Below are 24,910 nucleotides of genomic sequence, written 5' to 3'. Positions count from 1 at the left end.
ATTGTACATGAGTTTGTTTGTCAAATACAAGGGTAAGATGTCAACTAACAATTACTGTAGTACTAATTTGAAAAAAAATAAATTGTATCTTCTCTGACATCACAGTCACTTGACGGGAACATTTCAAGTATCAATTGTAGTAAGTTATACTAGTTATATGACGATCCACAAGTAGTCAGAGTCTGGCGTCATCATCAACCGCTGAGGATCGTAAACTGAAGCTTTGACTATAACTTCATGGGTTCTCTGCCGTTTGAATCGATATACGATCAACGGTTCAGCAACAATTGTTTAAGGTGCGACGCCGTGCTGATGAGGAACTAGACGGAACTGATGAGTTGGTTCTGCCTTTGATGACTTCCAGACACGGAAATCAATTCCTTTTATCACTCCAGAACTAAATGCTGACACCAGGTTCTAACTCGACCTTTGACCTCAGAGGTCACTGAGGGTTGGCGTTGTCCACTCAGTTAGTTTTTGTCCGACTGCGTAATGGTTTGTTTATTTATCTGTTTATCTGCTAGGGGCGGTTTTTATAACCTGAACTTTAGATCACTGTATTTTCTCTTGATAATGCAGTTGTTGTATTGTATCACAGTTCTTCTTTCTTTGTTTTGTGTAAAGTAGTTTGTCTGAGGAATAAAAAATATTTCCAGACAAAAGATCACTTTTTGCTAATTTATTTGCCCCTGTTTTTGTATTGGTTTCGCAGTACCTGGAGATTTAACTTTCACTGAAAGAAAGGGTTAAAGAGGTCAAATACAATATATTTTTATTGCACTTGTATTACAGAAAAACATCTCCAGCATTAGTCTCTGTTTAAATAAAAACGTTTAAAAAAAGGAAGCACATTTCAAACATGTAGCTAGAAGGTAAAAACCTAATTGAATCATGCATCTCAAATGAAAACAATAAATACTCAGTACTTGCTTAAAATACACAACACAGACAGAGTTATTAAAGACATCCATTTCTACTCTGGGAAGTGTTTGTAACATCTCTGTCGCTGCTCCTCTCTTATGGCAGTGAACATGGCATGTATTGATATTTATGATGCTTCTGGGAGCACTCCTGTCGCAGGTTGCAGCAAAGCCACCGGCGATTTTTTTCGATCTCGTAGCTTCCTCGTGATCACAGACGTGCAGGTTTGTAGATCTTGATGCATCTTTCAAATCACAGTAGTTGGCTGATGTGTTGGAGATAAACAGTAGAACGAGCCCTAAAACAGAATGTTCTTCCAAGTCAGTCTCCCCATCGGTTCGGTAACTGTGCAAAGCTTTAAAAAGTTCATCATAAAACCTTTTTTTGGAGCCTTTTTGCTTGTTGACTTTGAAGAATGGCATCAATCAAAGTATGTGTAACTACTCTCTACTGCGTAATTACAGTGTTGCAAAATCCATTTTGTGGCAACATGCACCTCTATTGTGTTATTAATTCCGCCTTTCGGGAATTATTGGATACATTTTTATAAATCCTTTTCTGGGAATGTTCTTTTCGGATCTTGTCTCAGACAAACGGAGCGGAAACTCCAGGCTTAATTCAATTTCATTTCATTTTTTTCAAGTGTCCAATCCTAACAAAGTTATCTTGAGGAAATAACAGTTTAAATAAAAGAAGCAAACAGGTCCCACCATGTGTGATGGAGGCCAGGAAAACATACTTTTAACAGGCAGAAGCAGACTCGGTGTGGATAGGAGGAGGAAGAGGGAAAGAGATGGCAGGAGCGACGATGAGGCTGTAGAACAGGTGGAGATACTGGATCCAGCATCATGCTCGGGAGGTGCTGAGAAAGAGGTGAAGGACAAGGTCTCCGGTGGAAGATGGAGAGGAAGAGGGTGAGTTAGAGTTTTACAGTTCGAAAAAGAAATAGGAAAGTTTGCTGTATGATAAGCTTCATCAAAAATAAGAGTTTAAAGATGAGTCTTAAACACAGTATTTTTTAAACAGCAGAGGAGCTTGGTAACTGAAGGCCCTGGCTCTGTATCTTCATTTCTGACTAGGTTCTGATCCAGATCCAGGTGAACTGGACTGCAGGAGCTGTTGGTGTTAATGGATCCGTGCAGGAGCCGCTAATTGATTCATTCTCTCTGCGCTCGTTCTCATTAACACTCTCTCTCTGGGTGTCTTGTATCTCCCCAGGCCTCCCTCTTGCCTCCCCCTTGCCTCCCCCCTGCAGGGGAGAGTCCATCTGGGGACCCAGAGGCAGGGAGAGTCTCAAAGCAAGGCACCCGGAGGCGGAGCAGGACTGTAAAGCATGTTGTTTATTAATTTACTCACCCGCTCCCTCTCTTCCCCGCGCCTCCCCCCCTCCCTCCCCCTGTTTTGACAGCATTCGCAGTGTGATGCAGAAGTACCTGGAGGAGCGAGACGAGCTCACGTTCGACAAGATCTTCAACCAAAAGATCGGTGAGTTTTGTAATAAGCTGCTCGGCTGTTGAACCTTCAACATCGACCTTTGTTTGAGTCAGAAACCATCAGTGTTGAAGGCGTGTGAGACATCACTTAAAAGTTGAATTGTGAGAAACTCAAAACAAGAAACCACGAAGATAATAAACACTTGAAAAGTTGACTAAAGGAACATTGTTTCTAGTATAAACCAGGAGGTCAAACTCAATCACACAAGGGGCCAAAATACTTTACCCCACTGAGCTGCAGCTGAACAGAATTTATCTTAACCAAACTGCCCCGTAACTGGGTTGGGATTATTTTCAGAGTAATCTGTCCCTTTTAAGAGTCATAGACAAAACTGTTTGTTCATTTTAATGTGGCGACTGGAGCTCAGTTGTCTTAGAGAAACATCCAAATACTTCCATAGTGCTCGTCTGTAACGTCCCTCTTTTATTAAAGCCTCCATTAGAAGAATTGATCAGAAAAAATTCCAGTCCATCAGAGTAAATCTTGCTGCAACACTTGCCATGTGTTTGAATGAGAAAAAACTTGTAGCTGGAGCTGAGAGACCTGGAGCTTCCACTACAAACACACCTAAAATATATAGACTTGTTAATTAAAATAAATCAATTCCTTATATGGAGGCTTGCTGGTTGATGTAAACGGTAACACGAAATATAAGAAAAACAAACTAATTGAGTCATTTAAAGATAAAAGGAGTGAATGGAAACTGAAGCTGATTTAAAAAAATTAATCGAAGAATGAAAATAAATGGAAAAGTGTTAAAACAATGTAAACTTTGTCCCCAAGACAAAAACATCCCACACGTGAAGAGAAACGACAATGTTGTCTGTAAAAACTCGACTCATCCACAGAATCTAATTAAGAAAACATGTTTTTCTTGGGTCATGTGATCGTCTGTTTCCTAACAAGGCCTCGCTGAGACAGAAGCACTCGTGTAGTGAGTTAGTTCGACACAAGTGCCTGAAGAAGCACAGAGCGGTGGTGCGTGCGGTGAACGTAGAATCCCTCCGCCTTCTTCCCCCGTCACTCTCCCGGCAGCAGAGGAGAGGTGGAGTACCAGGAGACCTCCGCGGCCCTGCAGGCTCCAGCTGCTGTACTTACTCTTGTGTATGTGTGTGAGAGACTCCAGAGACTGCTGCTCTTGTCTCTCTTCTCATCACTTCCTCTATGAACGTCCTCTGCACAGGAAGTGACGCGCTGTTGTTTGTGAAATCCACTTCTGACTGCTGGAGATGTCGAAAGTGTGAAGAACATTGAGTTTTTAAGAAGAAAAAACTCCTGAAATAACCAACGTCGTCGTCAGTCGAGGGTCTGTGACCGCAAGCGAGAGTCTTTTATTCTCCTTTAGAAGGTCCTACGGCAGCGGCAGATCGCCCCTTCAAGGGGAGGAAATCAGACGAGTCAGCGTTTTTCATTTTAGTCAAATAGACAAAAACGGCAAAAGGTCAAGGAAAGCAGAAGAACGATGAGTCAGCTAATCAGACGAACACTTGTAAATGTGTAAGAAGTGAGTTGGCGAGCCACGGCGCTCCTGTTGTTTAAGACCGTTATTCATCCGAGTTCCAACAGTGGGTGAGAGGCGGACGGATCGCCGCTGGACGCGTCTGGTGTTTGCCAGTCAAATGGATAGTTTGCATGTCAGAACAACAACAACAACATGTGGGTTTGTTCGCCGGCGTGCTACAGCGGTTTCACAGCGAGCGTGACCGCAAACCCAAATCTGCTTCCTCATCTTCTCCCGCCGCCGCTGAATCGAGTCCTTGTTCTGGCGTCCCGTCTGGCGGGACACACGGAGTCACATTCATGTCGTCCGTCCACTGGTCGGGGTCCGGCGAGGGCCTAGAACGTGCACACGCGAACGAGCCGCGATCTAAAGATCGGTCGGTGTCGTGGATGGATCCGGTCGCGTTGACGACCGATCAGAGGTTAAGTGGCGCCGCATCATGAAGTGATGCAAGAAGACTTTGCGCTCTTTTCTTCATTCTTCACTTCTTCTTTCCCTTGCCTTGGCATTCTCCCTCTCCATCTGTCACACTTCTGGAATGGATGATGGAGAGTTGTGTGTTGCCTAGCAACTGCCATTACCATGGCAACCTCAGCCGGAGCGCTGCGCTCGCCGCGTCGACGGGGGAGAAATGAAATTGATGAAAGGAGGAATAAAACAGGCGATGAAAATTGAAGACGGGAGGAGGAAGGAGCCGTACAGACTCCAGTGTCCCCCTAGTGGTCAAGAGAACAAGAACCCCAAAACCTCCTGGAAGAGGTTGCCGTGGTCACAGGTCCTCCCTAAAGAAGCTCTAATGGATCCAGGTTGTTTTTTTGAAACTTCCACTGGGACTGGATGACAACACGAGCTCAGAAGCCGATGTAGCAGCAAATGTAATTATTCCAAAAAGAAGAACACGGATAAAATAAACATGATCTTTGGTGACAAACTCTGAGAAGATGTAACATCTATTCTGCTGCTGATTTTGATGGAACCGCAGCGACTCTTGCACATGGTTGAATCCTCAGTTCAAAAACCACGTCCTCCAGACACTGGACCAGGATCACTGACGTGTTAACGGTCTTGAGCCGGGTCACATGACTTCTGCTCCACCCGGTTGCCGTAATCCAGGGCGTCGCAGGTATTTTTTATTTGATAGTTGCCGTCCGTGTCAACTATCAACACTGGGATGTTGATGCAGCCCCGTACCCGTGATGACCCGTCTGGCGTGGAAGGTGTTTTTCCTCCTCGGCAGCACCTCTCGTCTGTAGCTTTTGTTTAATATCTCAAATTCAGCGGCTTCTGCAAACACACTTGTTCCAGGACAAGACATCCGCTCTGCCGTTTGTTTAAGTTTGCCAAACAGACCTGAGGTGATGAAGTGAGCAGAACTCGTGAGAACTTCGCTGCGAAGATCCAAAGACCGTCGGAGTAACTCACTCATGCACTCGCCTGCAGCGAGGCAACTGTTGTTCATGCGTGACACGTCCCAGGTGAACGTCATGACGGAAAATCCAAGATACTTTTAAACCGTCTTGCAACCTTTCACACCTCAGAGGTCCAGGGTCTTACACAGTACTTGGGTCAAGGTCATTGTTGCAGCAATTGTTTGGATATTTAAGATGTTGTTGACTCTGAATATAGTCCTGTCTCAAGTGTTATTGTCCCCACAAGTGATGTGTCCACACAAAGATAAAAAGTCTTGTCTTTCACAGGTGTCACAAGACTTGTAGACACAAGATGTGTGACCAAAATGCTTCTGACACAAGTGTCCTCTTCTGTCCACGGTTGTCATTGTCTGCACACGGGTCGTCTCGTGTCTACAGGGGTCGTATCACCTTACCGAAAGGGGCGTCTCAACTCCAAGAGGGTCGTCTTGTGTCCATGGGTGTTGTATTGTTTCCACGAGGGGCGCCTGGAGGCCATGTGGGTCCTCCCATGCCCACAAGGGGGCGTCTCATCGTCTCCGTGGCCATTGTCCACATAGATGTGGTGTCTTCCCAATTCCAAGCTGACAACCATAACTTGACAAGGACATGGTAATGTGGAAATGTGGATTGGACCAGTAGACTTGGACAACGACCATCAAACCCCTTAATGTCTGGCGTCTTCTGGAAGTGGTCCCAGAAGTAAAAAAGCTCTCAGCTGTGATGCTCAGAAGATGCTAAGGGATACAATTCTAGTCTGTAAAAAGGGACCGAAAGACAACAAAGTGAAAAGGGTGTTTTAGTAAACCCGAGATGGACCACGTCCTGAAGACCGATTCAAGGTCCTGGCTCATCAAGTCCAGGATCGGAGCCTCTTGCTGCTTGGTCAGATGATGTATAGGCGACTCAGCTGTCAGAACAAGTCCAGCCGGTATTTTTAGACTTTCAGATGCTGCTGCTAATGAGACATAGCTGAGTGTGTGTAATAGATGTGTGTGTGTGTGCTGGCCTGAGTGTGTGTGTGTGTTCATGTGTGTCTCTAAAAGGCCATTTGTTGAATTAGCTAGGCCGCGTTGAAGTGTTCGGAGATTAAGGTTAATCCTCGATCACTCACTCACTGCGTCGGTGTGTGTGTGCGTGCACGTGTGTGCGTCTACGTCAGGAGTCAGCTCCTGCTCTGCAAACAAGGATGCCCTGTGCTGCTCTTGTGTACACACACACACACACACACACACACACACACACACACACACACACGTGACACAGCTGGAGCTGCAGACAGGAAGTGACGCATCTGCTCCATCACGTCTGCAGTCGAGATAGAGCAGACGGGAAGACGTGCCGAAGGAAGATTGTCGGACGTTAGTAGGCGGCCGGAGACGAGGAAGAAAAAAGAAGTTCCATGAACATGGTCCTCGAAGATCAGCCGAGGGACCTCATGTGGCCCACGGTCTGCATCCTCAGCCACCTCTCTGAAGCTAATGGTCTAGTGTTGATGTGGTGTTTTGACTTGTTATTGTCTGGTTGAGGGGTGACGTCTTCCGACCGTCAGGGAGGTGTTTTTAATTGAGGAGCGTCGGTTGCCGAAATGTTCCGGCTCAGTTTAAGCGCAACACTCCAGCACAGCAGACTAGGTCTGATCACAGCGGGAGTCCGAATCCTGTTAGCCGGTTATTCCTGTTGCAGATGATGTTAATGCCTGCACAGAAGTTATCCTCACACGCCGACTCTGAACCTTTGACCCCTGCAGCAGCCAGTTTTTGTTTGGTCTCTGAATTGATCGCAGGCGGGAACTGTTTCGCTGCCCTGGTGTACAGAACAATATTTGGCCAAAGTGTGAAGAGTCCGTAACCAATGGTGACCCGGCTGGAGTCCCAGCATGCTCCTGCGACTCTGCTGCTTCATCGCCTCCATCGTCCTTACAGCACAGACTCTACATCTCACTTCCCAGCTCACACTTGCACTGTAACCTGGGAGGCGATCGCCATGGTAACACCCCTCCTCCACTCTCGCATCACACTTGGATCTGGTGTTTAGTTTACAAGTTTGTGCAAAGACATGATCTCATTCGGTTCTCGCCGGAGCTGTTGAGCCTAGGGTGCCCCCATGCTGCCATCTCAATCCACTACAGTTAGACTCGGACCTGCACTATGTTGACCAGGTCTTCTCTGGTGTTTTTGTCCATATTTAGCCAAGTGTCTTTTGGCCACATACATTTTATGGTGCTAACCCCCCCCCATCCCCATGATTGGTGTATATATTCGGTAATCTGGCAATATACAATACACATATCACTGTACAGTGGTGTGGTGTGATATATTGTGATACTGTAGGAACATGGATAGTATTGTCGAGTACTTGACACTGGTGTTGTAGAATTTACAGACCACATGACTCATGACAAAGTCTTTAATGCTTTCATTTGTTTTCAATCCAAAATATGACCAAATATTACCTTTAAAGGCTGCTGGAGTTGACTGTATCCTCTCGTCCTCAGTCATCACGAAGATCTCGCAGGATTTCATTGTTCCAACTGACGCTCTCTAGTGGATGGAATATTAATTGTTGAATGAGATGCCAACGGTGCTGCTCTCCCATGTGTCCAGGTTTTCTGCTCTTCAAGGACTTCTGCTTGAACGAGATCGACGAGGCTGTCCCTCAGCTCAAGTTCTACGAGGAAGTAAGTGACTCTTATTCTCTCGGGTTAAAGCAGAAAATTCCCGAAACCTCAAGAGATCGAGGCGGCTCGGCGGAAGTCCTCCGCTTCTGGTCCTGACCGGGTTTCTGTCTTTAGATCAAGGATTACGAGAAACTGGACTCTGAAGACGAGCGGCTGAGTCGCAGTCGACAGATCTACGACGGCTACATCATGAAGGAGCTGCTGTCCTGCTCACACGTGAGTCACGTTATTAGCACAACATTGAAAGTCTCGTCGAGTGTTCACAATATTCACAACGAGCTGGCAAATAAGTTGGATTTAGAAGATTTAGAAAAACATAATCCCTGAGAGGGAAAAAAACAAATGATCCCAAACATGGAATTCTTCCAGTTGAACGACCACCTGATCAACAACCTGTAAATAACCTTGTTGACACCCATGAACACAGTGTCCGTGTAAATTAACTTTTCTTCTGGTAAGCGAACCCTGGAAGAGTAAAGAAAACGATTGTGTTCTCAGAGTGAGAAGTTAAACAAAACAAAACAAATTAAACAACTGCTCCAGGCTGCTAACAAACCCAGAAGTTGTAAACAAGCCTACCTGAGTTATGAGTTCAGCACATCTAATGAAAACTACAGATGCTGGCAAATAAACAACGAATAATATGCTGACTTGGCGGGTTTCTTCTGAGAGGTTTTCTCATTCACACACACTCGAGATTCTCTCGACGTCTCTCAGTCTAAACCTTGATGCACTGAAATAGGAAGTTCTGGTCCTCCCTGCTCAGCGGCGCCCTCATGTGCAGCTCCATGTTGCGTAACACAGGAAAGCAGAAGTTTAGTTTCTAACTCCCCAATCTTTGTGTTTCAGCCTTTTTCCAAGAAAGCAGTGGACCACGTGCAGAGTCATCTGGCCAAGAAGCAGGTGCCCCCGACCCTCTTCCAGGTAAATTTGACCTCTCATCAGTCGCAGGTGCAATGCCGAGTTTAACTAGGGGCTGTGGGAGGTCCTGCTGGTGGAATAATTGCAGCTAGAACTGGTTTGAGATGCATCCTCTGACCCTGATCCGGCCCCCTTACTCGATCCAGTCCAGGTTTTACACAAAGCGTCACCCCTGTTCGCCTGCAGATTCTCAAGTTAATGTTCTGGAGCCCAACACATAAATGTGTCGCGGGCCTCGGCTCTGGTCTTCCCGGACGTTTCCTTTACCGTTACAAACTGGCGCCGACAGTCGGTGCGATCGTTAACACGTATAGGTGACATCACAAAGAGAGGCGGTCGCCATGACGACCAGGCTGAGCCCTGTGTTTGTGTGTCCCGCAGCCGTACATCGTGGAGATCTGCGACAGCTTGAGGGGGAAGATCTTCCTCAAGTTCATCGAGAGGTGAGTCTAGGGTCGGAGGCTCCGGACCCGAAGGATTCTCATGTTAATTCTGCCCGTTTGTGCGACAGCGACAAGTTCACGCGCTTCTGCCAGTGGAAGAACGTGGAGCTCAACATCCATGTGAGTAGAGCACGGGACCTCGGCTCCCAAACCTGCAAGTTAAAGACTGAAAGATGAGCTGATTTACAAAAGATATTAATGATCAAACACGGCAGTACTTGACTTTCTTGTTTCCTGGAAGCCTGATAATTCAAATTTCATGAAAATGTTAAAATAATTTGCACATATTAATTAATGAAGTCATTTTGAAGTTTCAAATAAACTTTATTTTAACTAGATAAACATAAGAATTTGGCATTATTTATTTTCTCTTAAAAGTGTTGTTTTATTAATTTATGACTTTATAAAATAGATTTTATGGGACTATCAACTGTGTTCCTAAATGTATCTTTACATGATAATGGTTGAGAACCCCTGATCTGAGCTCAAACTAGGGCTGCACGATATTGGAAATATGTGCTAAATTCAATATTGGTTTGTTGAAGTGCGATATCGATATTAATCCGATATTTTTCTTTCACCTAAAAATGTGGCCGCGTGTACGCGCAGGAGCAAGTTCTGTAGGGGAGGTCCGGGGGAATAGATAAGGAAAAGGATGTGATATTTCCCTTTTGTTTATTTCCACGCTTCTGTGCCGACAGGACCATGAAAAATATCACTTTATCACTATAACACTCAGTTTTGCGGGACTTGCATCGGTTTCTCGCCAAACTGAGCGACATCAGAGAGGAGTTGCCGGCGCTTCGCGATATCACCAAATCAATAATAAATCCTACCTCCTTGTACACACACATAGCAGTTTATAGATGACCTGATACTAACAACTTAGCTCATTAGCATACAGGGTTTACAAGGTTTACACTTGTTTGGAAGTTCCGCAATCTTATAAAAACGCTGAAAACAACTGAGACGAGATGAAAAGTACTTACAATATGTTGCTTTAGCGAAGCGGGTTGAAAGAGAGAAGTGACTGGATCACTAGTGTTTGAGTAGCGTTCATAAGTTAGTCTTACTTCCGTGTATATACTGACCCACGCCAATCAGCGCGCCGGCAAGACGCGTTGCCATAGCAACAGAGCCTAGCAAGCTGCGCCAAACAGAAGAGACGTAAAGAACAACAAGACATAGAAGTACAAAATGACAACTTTATAGAACGTGACACTGATTGAAAAAAGTGCGCATTTAAGAAACGCTTGATCTATACAATACATTTTTAAAAAAAAATATAAATTACATGTTTTCAATGCCTCAAGTCGTGCCAATATCGATATTTTTTCGATATATTGTGCAGCCTTATCTTAAACTGATGTCAACTAAACTAGAAGTAGATTACGTTATAAACTGGAAGTAGGTTGTTATTCAAAAGCATCAATAATTCATGGAGTTAGAATGTGGTCTGGTCTATTCCATGCATCTCTTCCTGGAAGGAGCTCCAGCTTCCCTCTTTCTTCACCACAACATGATACACAGACCTCACGACTGAGGACGACATGTTCATCTCACACTCCATCTCTTCCTCACTCATAAACAACTCCCCAGAATACTTGAACTCCTTCCCCTGGAAACACTCTCTCCTCCTAGCTAGTCGGGTCACAAGCCAACCATTTCCCACTCATGGTTCTGGTCTCTGATATGGAGGAACTGAATTAAAATAATGATCTGGACTAGATTGTTGCTATGTCAGTCCTACAGGTTCGTGTCCACATTCTCATCTAGGTCTGACCTCATGTTCTCATCATTAGTCAAGTCTATATTTGAGCAAAGATCCATCAAAACCCTCAACTTGTGCCGGACATCACTCAGTGATGTCATGCTTAGCCACGCCTACTTTTCACCTTGTACAGCGTAGTTGTCAGAAATGCTCTTACAATCTTTGCACATTCGATTTTCCACCTCTTGCAAACTGCAAAGCTTCCACAGTGAAGAACATTGTTCTCACTCAATAGATGAATATTTATTGTACTATTGTTTATTGTACTGCTTACTTGAGGTTTTGTTTAGCTACGTCTTCATTCCGCTCCATTCTTAGTGAATGACACACTCGCGCTGCAAGGACAGTTGCTAGGCTACCACTAGCCATAGTTGCTAACTTTTTAGTCGAGAATGATGACGTTAAGATTCCAGGCTGCTGTTCCTGACGTCCACTCCTATGCTTCTGACCTCCAGCTCACCATGAATGACTTCAGCGTTCACCGGATCATCGGCCGGGGCGGCTTCGGGGAAGTGTACGGCTGTAGGAAGGCGGACACTGGAAAGATGTGAGGGGAAAAACTCAAACCTTCTCCGCCTCCTCTCTGTTCTGTGTCGTGACGGCAAGTGTCGCTGTGCTTGACCGCAGGTATGCCATGAAGTGTCTGGACAAGAAGAGGATCAAGATGAAGCAGGGAGAGACGCTGGCACTCAACGAACGAATCATGCTGTCGTTAGTCAGCACCGGGGTGAGACTGCGCTGCCATTATTAGTGAGAAGGTGTCGATACACTGATGTGCCATATTATCTTTCATGATACTGTACTACTATCCAAAATAACATTTAAAAAAAACATAATTTAGGCTTTCAAGTCGTTTCAAAGTATTTTAGTTTGATCATAGTTCGTAGATGACTGAGGACGAGAGGATACAGTCGACTCCAGCGGCTTTTAAAGCTAATGTTTGGACATATTTTGGTTTCAAAACAAATAAAAAGTAGTAAAGACTTCATCAAGAGTCAAGGACTCGACAATACTACAAATATAGAGTTGTTACTACAGTATCACAATATATCGCTAATACAGGCCACTAATTATTGAAAATCCTTTTTACTTGTAATTTGTGTTTCTACAGTTTTAATGTTTTCTTCAGTGTGGCCGAATACATGTCTAATACCTAATATTTTTTATATTTATCTTTAATTAAGTTAAATCATTTTTTAAAATATCGTTATCGACTTAAAAAATATATTTTATCAGTTAATATTTGATTAACTTCCCTGTTTAAATAAAGTTGAATTTAATTTAGGTTTATTTAAGCTTAATTACTCGCTGGTTATTTAATTCATTTGAATATTTTTTTACTCTGTATGTCGCTACAGTTTGTGTAGTAAACAACAGTGTTGACGATTCTCTGGTGTGTTTGCAGGACTGTCCATTCATCGTGTGCATGACTTACGCCTTCCACACTCCCGACAAGCTCTGCTTCATCCTCGACCTCATGAACGGTAAGTACTAGACTCACAGGCACCTACACATACACACCTACACACACACATGCATACACACACACAAACATACGTACATACATACACACACATACACAAACATACGTACACATTCACAAACATACGTACATACACACACACACATACACAAACATACGTACACATTCACAAACATACGTACATACACACACACACACACACACACAAATACACAAACACACGCACATACAAACATACGTACATACACACACGCATACACAAACATACGTACACATTCACAAACATACGTACATACACACACACACACACACACACACACACATACGTACACATTCACAAACATACGTACGTACATACACACACACACACACACATACACACACATACGTACACATTCACAAACATACGTACACACACACACAAACACACACACACACATACACACATACACACACACATACACACACAAACATACGTACATACACACACACATACACACACATACGTACACATTCACAAACATACGTACATACACACACACATACACACACATACGTACACCTTCACAAACATACGTACACACACACATACACACACACATACACACACATACACACACACATACACACACATACACACACATACGTACACATTCACAAACATACGTACACACACACACACACACATACACACACATACACACACATACACACACATACACACACATACGTACACATTCACAAACATACGTACACACACACACACATACACACACACACACACACACATACACACACATACGTACACATTCACAAACATACGTACACACACACACACACATACACACACACATACACACACATACGTACACATTCACAAACATACATACATACACACACACACATACACACACACATACACACACATACGTACACATTCACAAACATACGTACACACACACACACACACACACACATACACACACACATACACACACATACGTACACATTCACAAACATACGTACATACAAACACACACACACAGACACGTACACAAACATACATACACACATATACACATGCACACACATTCACATATAGAAATACACGCACAGTCTTTTGACAAAATGGGGACACAAAGGTAATGACCCAGAAGTGATGACATCATGCTGACTGACTGCGTCCACATATACAGGGGGCGACCTGCACTACCACCTCTCCCAGCACGGCGTCTTCAGCGAGAAGGAGATGCGTTTCTACGCCGCAGAGATCATTCTGGGACTGGAGCACATGCACAATCGCTTCGTGGTCTACAGGGACCTGAAGGTACAGCGTTCCTCCCGTACCTGGTTCTGGTTTCCCTCTAGACCGCCTGTTTGGACGGGCTGCCAGAATAACGGATGGTTCTGGACACTTTTAGCGCTCGGCTGAACAAGACCAGGAACCGGATCGGCCGCCGCTATGGATCTGAACTCTGCTCTGTTTGCCTCCGCAGCCCGCCAACATCCTGCTGGACGAGCACGGACACGTTCGCATCTCGGACCTCGGACTCGCCTGCGACTTCTCCAAGAAGAAACCTCACGCCAGCGTGTGAGTGACCCCACACTAATGAACCAGTGATGTCATAGCGAGGGACGAGTGGAATCAACGTCTTATACGGAGTCAAACTGAAGGCAGCTTTTGATTGGATGTAGGAAAGTGGGCGGGGCTTTACATATGCCTTCAAGGACTAGGCCACGACACCATTACTTTTACATTTTATCTGTCCTTATAAGACAAGTTCAGTTTAATTTTGAGCTGAAAAGAATAACAACATGAAGCTGTAGAATGAGGAAGCAAAAATAGGGTTATATTTTGAAACTATAGTATTTATTTATTAATTACAAATATGACATCTTTTTTTTTAAATAATCTTCTTGTAAATAAATGACATAAATTAATGTATACATGTGTATTAATTATCTTTGACATTTTTACTTTTATTGTAATTGAGTATATATAGAAACTTGTAGAATATAAACAAAGAGAATATAATGGATCCTAAAATCTATTATTTTTAGCAAGTAAGTAAAGATTAAGCGCCTTTCTAGACCAGGGTCACAAAGAATAAGTATCAAATTGTTCGAGTTAAAATATAAATAAATGTATTTTTTGGTCTTTTAAGTTACTTTCTTTATATATATATTCAAACCTTTAAGAAATTGCATATAAGTGTTTACTTTACAAAATGTTTTTAATTAAAATAAAATATTGTGTAAAAAGTGTTTTTATTTGTCAACAATATTTATGGTTGTTATCATATGACCTGCAGCGGCACACACGGCTACATGGCGCCCGAGGTCCTGCAGAAGGGGACCGCATACGACAGCAGCGCCGACTGGTTCTCTCTGGGCTGCATGCTCTTCAAGCTACTGCGAGGGTAACTGCTCCCCCTGCTGGTCCTGCTCTCACGTGACATCACTTCCTGTCCCCGCTCGCCCTCATCCTCGCTCTCCTCGCTCTTCCTCCTCGTCCTCCTCCTCTTCCTCACTCTTCTCTGCGCTGTTTGATGGTGTGTGAGTGTGTGTGTTTGATCTGAAGTGTGTAAATGCCACAGGCCTCAGCCCAGAGGTGAGTGTGTTCCTATTGAAGTGTGGAGGCTTTTAAGAGAGTGTGTGTGTGTGTGTGTCTGTGTGTGTGTGTGTGTTTAAAGGTCACCTGCTGCCGACGGATGAACGTGTTTCAACACAAACTGTTTACTGAAAATATGAGTCAACATTTGAATTTGGGATGAAATTTATTTAAAGTATTAAAATGAACTTTTTTAATTAAAAATGGAGCGACAACATGTTTGAACATGATCTCCGTCTTCAAACATGCGCTTCTTAAACACGACTCCAAGGAGCATTACCAAGTATTTGACGTCTATTTGCTCCCCTCACCCGGGAACAAACTTCTGGATCAGACGGTCATTTTTCTTTTTTCCTTCAAGGTCACATGAGTCATGTGACTGGGAAGTCAGTGACCCCTGGCTCGGGTCAGACGATTGTGTGTGTCCTAGAGCGACGCTGAAGTGGTCTTTCTGCCTCCTCCCTGACCCCACCGCCCCCCCCACACTTTTATTCTCCTCTTCCTCCGTTAGTGACCGGTGGGTTCTTGTTCTGTCTCCTCAGGCACAGTCCATTCAGACAACACAAGACCAAAGACAAACACGAGATTGACAGGATGACGTTGACCATGGTGAGATGAAGATGATGATGCTGATGATGATGATGATGTCATTGCTGGTGTTATTTGGTCATAATTGATCAATGTCAAACTCTTGACCACTCCGTGAGTGACGGCTCAACCTGCGGCGCCGTGGCTCAGCTGTTTGTGCGCGTGTGTGTGTTTGTGTGTGTGTTTGTATGCACACTCGTAATGACTCCGATCACAACCTCTGACCACACAGCGTGATCTTTTATATCATCTTAATCCAGATTAGGTTTTTAATCCAGCTACTTAATCTGGTTTATTCCATAATCCTCCTCTGTGCACGTGAGAAGCCAAGGGGGGGGAGAGAGAGGGAGAGTGAAGGAGAGGGAGAGGGGGAGAGAGAAGAAGAGAGAGAGAGAGGGGGGGAGAGGAGAGGGAGAGTAAAGGAGAGTGAAGGAGAGAGAGAGAGGGGGGGGGAGAGAGAAGAAGAGAGAGGGAGCAGCAGGGAGGGTCGCGTCCCGATCAGACTAAAAATACGACTCTTTATGTCGGAGTGTTTATCAGAGTTGATGAACGATCTGATCTCATGTAAACATGGAGAAGTTCAATGTTCCAGACCACTCATACTCCAGTGTGTGTGTGTGATTTTGTGTGTGTGTGTGTGTGTGTGTGTGTGTGTGTGTGTGTGTGTGTGTGTGTGTGTGTGTGTGTGTGTGTGTGACAGAACGTGGAGCTCCCGGACTCGTTCACCGCTGAGCTGAAAGACCTGCTGGAGGGTTTGTTGCAGAGAGATGTATCCAAGAGACTCGGCTGTCAGGGCAGAGGGTAGGTGTCACACAATCCAACACACATAGACACACACACACACCCGTGAAACGATAACACAAACGCACTACAAACAGACACACACAGAAACGTTTCATGGACACTCACAGATAAAAGGAAAAACATGAGGCTCACACTGGAAGGAAATATGAGAGGTGGAACTCACACACACGGATGAACAGTAACGAATACACACTTTTATTTCTCAAATCTTCACGGTTGTGTCTTCATGAAAGTAATGTTTATTTTGGAGGGTCTCAGTAAAGATGATAAGCGCATACAGTTTCCGCGGACAGCAGCGCCCCCTCGCGGTTGGAAGCTATATTAACGTTCTTGTCCCGCAGAGCTCCAGAGGTGAAGGAGCATCAGTTCTTTAAAGGAATCGACTGGCAGCAGGTCTACCTGCAGAAGGTGAGTCCTCGCTCCTACTGGAGTCTTGGGTTGAATTTCTTTCACATTCTGGCGAGGTTGTTCGGTAGTTTACTTTGTTTTCAACTGGAGGTTTTTAATTTTTTAACCCTTGGGTTATATCAGGGTCAAAGTGACCGGAAGGCCCGAAAACAAAGAAAGTGTTTGTGGTATCCCTTGTGTTGTCTGCATATGTATTTCTGGAAGCCAAGGAGGTCATTCACCTTGACCCAGAGACGACAAAAGGGATACCACAAACACATTTGTTTTCTGGCCTTTGTGTCACTTTGACCCCTGAGATCACACAATGGTTAACAAACACACACATATTTATAAAAACACGGGGATTAAAAGTTAAAACAAAAACAATATTACGGATTAAAACAAGCAGTTCTTGGATGCAGACGTGCATAATAATCCTGGTTATGTTCAAAGTAGATAATGTCCCATATTTTACAAAATATCTTTTTTCATTCATTTTTCAGTTGCAGCATAAATGTCATCATTTCTGAAATCTGGTTGATGTTTATCACCTTATCAAGCAGGTGCAATAGAGGGGGGTCTTCTGGAGCAAGCATTTTGTGACGTGTCTTTTTTATTTCAGTTAAAACAACTACTTTACCAATACCTTGAAAACTGCACTCTGCTATCATTCCTAAATTCATGCAGATGGATTGAGATCGAAAAATGTATGTCAGCAAGGTCAGATCCAAGGTCAGCCTCTCCTGTAAATGACCGGTTAGCCACTTAACTTGCATTTTATTACCAGCAAAAATCTCTCCAGAATGGCAAAAATAAAGAATTCTGATTCTGATAAGAGTGTTTGTGCTTGTTAGCTGCCATCGTTGATCCCACGGCTCTTCATTAACACATATTTGCCTCATTTTCCCAGAATTCACACACATATTGAGATGGAATTTAATTTAATTCCATTTAGCTTTTGTATAATTGAGGTAATGTGAGATGAAATAATAAATCATAAGCTTTTGGAAGATTTTAAAACTTGGGAGAAATTAAGTTTTATTTTGAAGTTAATTTGCAGACAGCTGTGATCCCCTCACTGTCTAGTTCATCCCATTCATTTTATCCTATATTCATATAACATTTTTTAACAGAACCTCATGGAACTCCTCCGGGCCACCAGACCAATCTGGTAGTCGTGGTAACACGCTGAGTGCTGCCCCGGGTCACACGTCTGTCTCTCTGTCCTCAGTACTCGCCTCCTTTGATTCCCCCGCGAGGAGAAGTGAACGCCGCCGACGCTTTCGACATCGGCTCCTTTGATGAAGAGGACACCAAGGGCATCAAGGTGAGCCCGGCGCACCTGTCGCCCCCCCCTGACCTCGTCTTTCTGGGAGGGTTCTGATCCCGGGACGTATGATTCTGTTCGCGAGTTGTCGGCTTCTGAAAAAGATCCAGACTGTGAGTGCGGGGAGTGATGACCTCAATATCGGAGTCATGTGACCTGTTGGCTCACATCTCCCCGAATATTCCACCCGACCATAACTTCTCTTGTAGGACCCGCTGATTTTCATTGACACTCCTGAGACTACGATGTTCAATGTGGAGCTATGGAAATAATTAATCTTGCCTTGATGAAATATTGTATGTTTTGTGGTGTATTGGAGTGAAGTATTACTTTCTTGATACAAATCTATTTGTGGTATCATGGAATTGTACTTTAATTTAACAAAACCATCAGATAAGAGCAAGTGGTCTTTCAGTAACGGACAAGATTCATTGAAACAAAACATTCAATTAACTTTCATTGAAATGTCTCAATTTGATATTAATAAAATATATTTTGTTTTATCATTGTATTATCACGCAATTGACGTTCTAATCTTCCACATAAATAAAGAAACAAAGTGTTACAGGGTAATAGATTTCACCTCACTGTAGATAGCACTGTTAGCCACTAGCTAAGCTAGCAAGTATAGCTTTCAGTTTTAAACGTCCTTAACTTCACATTAAAGTTGGAGACAAACTTCATTGTAACACTTTCCATCTGTCATGTGTTACCCAAGTAAACTTAACCAGTAACTTACTACAAAAAATGCCATTTAATGATGTTGCTTAAGGAAAACATATCCGTGTAACGTTTGATTAAAAGTTTGCAGGTTGGTGTTTTAAATTGCAGGACGGAAATAAATGATTATTTTTATGTAGATTATGAAGCTTTTATTTTGAAAAACAAGTTGGTAGTATGAAGCCAAAGAAATTTCCATTTCAGGAGTCCATTAATCTCTATCTTCCGTTAACCACGGAGCAAAACCTCATTGTTTATGAGAGATTAGCTTCACAGCTCATCTCTTGATCCACGACTCCTAACAGTTTCTTTTAACTCGACGTCAACTGCACTTGTATCGTTTAAACATTCCTGGTGAACATCAGGTCAGGCCCTGTTGCTGCTACGGCCAACGTTGTAATCTCAGTGTTTATTTCCCGAGAGATTTCTATCAGGGCTACAGTGTTTCCTCCGAGCGTGTCATGTGACCTCCTGTGTCTGCTTTGTGTCTCTGCAGCTGCTGGACAGCGACCAGGAGCTGTACAAGAACTTCCCGCTTGTCATATCGGAACGCTGGCAACAGGAGGTGGCCGAGACGGTCTACGAGGCCGTCAACTCGGACACGGACAAGAACGAGGCTCGGAAGAGAGCCAAGAATAAACAGCTGGGCCACGAAGAAGGTATGGAATATATGCGTTTTCTTATGTTGAGCTGCCTAGTAAAGTTATTTTGGACGCGTCATCTCCTAGCTTCGTAGTGTTGCGGGGATATTTTAGTAAATATTGAGGAATGTGTTAAAGTCAGGAATGAAAAAAGTGTATATTGAATCCGGGGTTTTCTAATGTTGTGCTGCATAGACAGTCTTTCTTAATCTCATCATTTTCCAAGATTCTGTCTGTTCTACTTCCTGGTCTGACCAGAAGTGCACCGTGATTGGCTGATTTATGAGCAATAACCCACACAGCCAATCAGGTCTGTTCGTTGGTATAACTGTCATCTGTCATTAGAAGTTTACTTCACTCATTAACTCAATTATAAACAGGTCTAACTACAGGTCGTGCCACCTGCCAATCCTGTTACACACACATGATTCTTGACTATTTTATGTCAGATGGTTGGTTCAGAATCAAAGTAGATTAATGTTCACGTTGATGATGACAACCTACAAAGATGGCAGTGTTTTAGATGAGCTTTTGGTACTTGATGTAAAAGACATTTTTGTAAAAATACAATTTATGCTCAAAGGTTTTGACCCTTGTCTCTTGTAACAGTTTAGTAACAATAACAACACTTGATCAACACTTGATCACATGACTTTGTATTGTAGCCACATTAGGTCTTATCTAGAAAAATACATCCTTACATCCATTTATGTTCTTTTGACGAGTGAGTTCTGACGTTCTCCGCTCGTGTGTCCAGACTACGCTCTCGGGAAGGACTGCATCATGCACGGCTACATGCTGAAGCTGGGGAACCCCTTCCTGACGCAGTGGCAGCGCCGATATTTCTACCTGTTCCCCAACCGCGTGGAGTGGCGAGGAGAGGGCGAGTCCCGGGTGAGTCCACGCCACCAGCCTATCAGTGTGTGAGTGTCCACGTTTGAACGTTGTCCGTGTGCTCCGACTGCTAACTTAAGGACTCATGGGTGACGCAGCTGAAGAGGCTGAAGGACGGGGTGAGTGAGACCACCTGACGCCTGTAGTCAGAGTCCGCTTCTCTCAGTAGACGCTTGCAACCCCCCCCCCGGCCTGGCCACTTGTCCAGTCAGACGCCCTCACCCTCATACAGGTCACATGACCAAAGAATTGTATATCTATTAATGGTTGTTGTTACTCATTTTTCAGGAATCAAAATTGTTATATATCTTTGTATTGTCAGGAGTCTGGCGATACAATACGTATCACCATACATTGGCACAAGTATATATTTGTAGTATTGTCGAGTACTTGACTCTGGTGTTGCAGTAACGGACCACATGACTCTTGACGAAGTCTTTACTGCTTTGTTTTGATACCAAATGATATCCAAACATCAGCTTTATAATCGTCTGGAGTCGACTGTATCCTCTTGTCCTCAGTCATCACCGAGCTCTTTCAGGATGTCATTGTTCCTAAGGTTCGAAAGGACGTATTGACTGCTGCCATCTAGTGGCTGGAAGATTAATTGCAACACAAAATTGAACAAACACTGTGAATATTGGCATCTTAATTGTAAGTAATTGTTAAATGTAAATAGATTAAAAAAAATTAAAATAACAATCGATTTTTTTATTTCATACACAGTTAACTGTTAAATGGTTAATTGAAATGTAAACCATGAGGATAAAATATGATTTGGAATCTAACATTAAAATGAAAAAGAAGAATAAAAGTTAAAAAATATGTAAAAAATATATATATATTGTGCTGCTAAATATCGTCATCATATTGAGAAAAAAAAATCCTACTTTTTATCTTGTGCAGTGATGCATGAGAAGCACCAGAGGGCGCTACTGTTTCATAATTTAATCTACATCATTGTTACTTTAAAAAAATAATAATTGATCCAGCCATGATAAGATTGTTTTATTTTCCAAGTTCCTTCCGGTCAAAGGATAGAAGCCCCGCCATCCTTGCGACCTTTGATCTCCTTAGTCCCAGGTCATGTGTCCGGTGTGGTTGAAGTGACGGTGGTCGTGTTGTCCTCAGCAAAACCTGCTGACCATGGAGCAGATCGTGTCGGTGGAGGAGACGCAGATCAAGGACAAGAAGTGCATCCTGCTCCGCATCAAAGGAGGGAAGCAGTTCGTGCTGCAGTGTGAGGTGAGAGTCGCTCGCCGCCGCCGCCGCCACGGCGCCCGCTCTGACCGCTTGTCTGACCCGCAGAGCGACCCGGAGTTCGTCCAGTGGAAGAAGGAGCTGACCGAGGCCTTCACCGAGGCCCAGAAGCTGCTGCGCCGTGCGCCCAAGGTCATCGGCAAGAGTCGCACCGGCGTGGTGGAGCTGTCCAAACCTCCGCTCACACACCGCAACAGCAATGGCCTGTGAACATGAGCGCACATATATACATATACACACACACACACACACACACACACACACAACTGGACTTTTCACCTTCTCCCTCAATACCTCGAGCACCAGCACACACACACACACACACACACACACACACATACACACACACACACACACATACACATACACACACACATAAACACAAGAACACACACATTCATTCTTTGATTTGCGGGACTTTGCCAGTGAGACGAGCAGCATGTGAAGATCCTGCATGAATGTGAGAAGGACTGACCTCTCTCTCCCTCTCTCTCTCTATCTCCCTCTCTCTCTCTCTCTCTCTCACACACTCACCTCTTCAAACTTCAGGTGCCCCCCTTCCTCCTCACGCCCCCCCCCCTTCTCACTCACACACACACACTCACACAAACACACATACAGTTGTTGACTTTCCTGCAACAGAAGGAGGAAGGACACAATCGGCTGCTCGACTGATACCGAAGTGCAAAAAGTGCCAACGTCAGCATTTATTTGAGTCGCCCGGCGGGAAACACGATTGGGGGGCAAGGGGGGGGGGGGGCGACCATTCCACTGACGAGGACCACAGACTTTTTCCAGGTCTGTCCTGCGCAGCCACAGACACTTAGATTCTATTGGTTGACGGACAGCAGCCTGTTGCCGTGGCGACCAGGAGGCTAAGTAACCACGGCGACTGTTGTGTATGAAGGCCACAGAGAGATGGATGGGGGGCGGGAGGGGGGGCCGAAGTGTATATAAAGCCCTGTCCTCTGTGTGCGTCAGTGTTGTGTACATCAGAGACTTCATCCGTGTCCACATGGGGGGCGGGGCAGGGGGAGGAATGGGGGGCGTGTGGAGGCGGGACTCACCTGCACGCGAGTTTCGTGAGGAAGCTTCATCTTCTTCTTTTTTTTCTTTCTTGTCTTCACGGAAGATGAAAGGAAAAGTCCGCCCGGAACCAAAACTGTTTTTTTCTACACAAGTTGGTTTACACACGACAACACAACGGTTGCACATGTTTACTTACAACCTGCGACACGCAAACACTCTCTTACACGTTAGCTCCCCGGCTAGCATTAGCAGCATGATGTCGCCATTGATGTTGAGCGTATACCAGTGTTTCTTGTTTGGTTCAGCAACAGCGCCCTCTGCAGCTTAAACCTGTCCATGCTAACTCCCAAGTTAGCTTGATAGCGGCCCGGTAAAACGTCGGTAAATTACACATTTCTTTTGTTACGATTTACGGTTCTGATCCCCAAAGAAGGGCGTTCACGAGTCAGTGTTTACTTCGAAGAGTTTAACGTCGCTGTACTTCTACACTGAAGATCGTAACGTTCATTACGAAAAGTTCATTATCGGTTTCAGTCCCGTTACCTCGCATGTGTCGACCGCAGGCTCCGGGCGGATTTTTCCTCTTTTTTATTTTATTTGTTCTTATTGTGACGCAGTTTGCGATCAACTGAAGATCGCGATTCATTAATTTCAGGGTTTGTTCTTAACTTAATCGCAGTTCTGCGTCCTCGTCTGCGATCATTTCCAGAGCTGGGACTCCGCCAGGCTTCGTTCGGGTGCATTGTGATTTTTAGTTTTCATATTTTTCTTCGGTAGCCTTTGCGCGTTGGGGTTCGGGGAGATTTATCGTCTTATAGAGAAAAAAGTCGTCTTTTATTTTTGTAAACCAAAATGGTTTTTATCGTTTTACGTTGTTGCACCTTTTTAGCCCGACGTGTTACTTAATAGTTGTTCATGTGCCAAATGAGCGTCATGGTCCGAGCGCATGGCCACGCCTCCTTGTTCGACCCTCGCCAGCTTGGCGGCGCCCAAGCGTCCGAGCCGGACGTCGCTACGGAAACGTCGGCGGGTGCAAAACTGTGACCAAAAGTTTATTCTTCGTGTATCGCAGAAGAAGAATGTCGGCGCTCGTCTCACCCGCTCGTTTCCTTCCACGCTGTTTCGTCGCTTTCACACGTGCGGCCGGCGAGTAGAGAGTAAATATAAATATTTGTGTATATGAAGTGCAAAGGTTTTTATTTAACGTGAGCGAAAACGTCTCAGTTCGGGGGGGTTTCCGTGTGACTTTAATCGTTTGTGGTGACGACTTCAGCTCCGATCTTGCACATAAAGTTTCCTGCGAATTCCAGATGATTATTTTTCTTTCAGCGCCGGACTCTTTCTATTTATTGCCTGTGGGGGGCGCTCCACCATCGCGATCTCCGGGTCCGGCCGCGGCTTCGGGTTCTTGTTCCAGTCCAGTTCTGATGAAAAGCTGATGAGATGTTTGGACGACTAGAATGAAATTAATTTTATTTTCGATTGTTTTGTTTCCGGACGGAAGTCGAGTGTCTGATGTTAAAAAAAAAAAAAAAAAAAAAACACTTCCTGAATAAAGATCCTTTTCCGTGTCACTCTGGACGTCTTTGTTGTCAGGCATGAACACCAGATTCACAGAATAAACTATACGACTTTAAAGAATTTAAGATAAGGTTCACCTCAATAAATAAAATATATTTGCATATTTTCTGTGTAGAATCTTGATTTAAAAAAATAAATGAATAAAAATAAATTGTATTATTTATATCTATGAAACAAAAGTTTTTTTCTGTTTCTTTTCTTTTGTTTTTATTTGTTCAGGTTTTTCCTTGATTTTCTGGAACTCCTGTTGTGTTAGCAGTTTTATCTTGACCTTTAAAGTATATACTTTATTGAATATTGTTTTGATTGTTTAGGCGCTTTGTGACCCTGGTCTGGAAAAGCGCTATACAAATAAAAATTACTTACTAACTTACCATCCTTTTTATTTTCTTTCTGAAATAAATTAAAATTAATCAATTTTCAAATTTTAATGTTAAACCACTTT

General features: G+C 43.9%; 1 protein-coding gene across 2 annotated transcripts in view; it reads left to right on the top strand.

Moving 5' to 3' along the window:
* grk3 (G protein-coupled receptor kinase 3) overlaps nt 1–24,456 on the top strand; it is a 34,174-nt gene extending 9,718 nt beyond the window's left edge. Inside the window, exons 2-22 of one of the 2 annotated variants that reach the window (XM_087790940.1) lie at nt 2,330–2,406; nt 7,932–8,005; nt 8,120–8,221; nt 8,855–8,929; nt 9,308–9,369; nt 9,438–9,489; nt 11,596–11,687; nt 11,768–11,867; nt 12,546–12,624; nt 13,820–13,950; nt 14,120–14,214; nt 14,936–15,043; nt 15,777–15,843; nt 16,523–16,623; nt 16,968–17,034; nt 18,245–18,340; nt 19,557–19,719; nt 20,459–20,595; nt 20,676–20,714; nt 21,727–21,840; nt 21,904–24,456. In XM_087790940.1, coding sequence (XP_087647066.1) covers nt 2,330–2,406; nt 7,932–8,005; nt 8,120–8,221; nt 8,855–8,929; nt 9,308–9,369; nt 9,438–9,489; nt 11,596–11,687; nt 11,768–11,867; nt 12,546–12,624; nt 13,820–13,950; nt 14,120–14,214; nt 14,936–15,043; nt 15,777–15,843; nt 16,523–16,623; nt 16,968–17,034; nt 18,245–18,340; nt 19,557–19,719; nt 20,459–20,595; nt 20,676–20,714; nt 21,727–21,840; nt 21,904–22,065 — 1,993 coding nt within the window. In that variant the 3' untranslated portion in view covers nt 22,066–24,456. The remainder of the gene's footprint in view (nt 1–2,329; nt 2,407–7,931; nt 8,006–8,119; nt 8,222–8,854; nt 8,930–9,307; nt 9,370–9,437; nt 9,490–11,595; nt 11,688–11,767; nt 11,868–12,545; nt 12,625–13,819; nt 13,951–14,119; nt 14,215–14,935; nt 15,044–15,776; nt 15,844–16,522; nt 16,624–16,967; nt 17,035–18,244; nt 18,341–19,556; nt 19,720–20,458; nt 20,596–20,675; nt 20,715–21,726; nt 21,841–21,903) is intronic. The other variant, XM_087790942.1, reaches the window with a different exon arrangement.
* Nucleotides 24,457–24,910: the final 454 nt, after the last annotated feature.

Source organism: Callionymus lyra, chromosome 5, assembly GCF_982586985.1.
Source record: "Callionymus lyra chromosome 5, fCalLyr1.hap1.1, whole genome shotgun sequence".
In the NCBI taxonomy this organism is placed as follows: Eukaryota; Metazoa; Chordata; class Actinopteri; order Syngnathiformes; family Callionymidae; genus Callionymus; species Callionymus lyra.
Note: the sequence above shows the minus strand (reverse complement) of the source record. Positions and strands in the feature narration are given on the sequence as shown.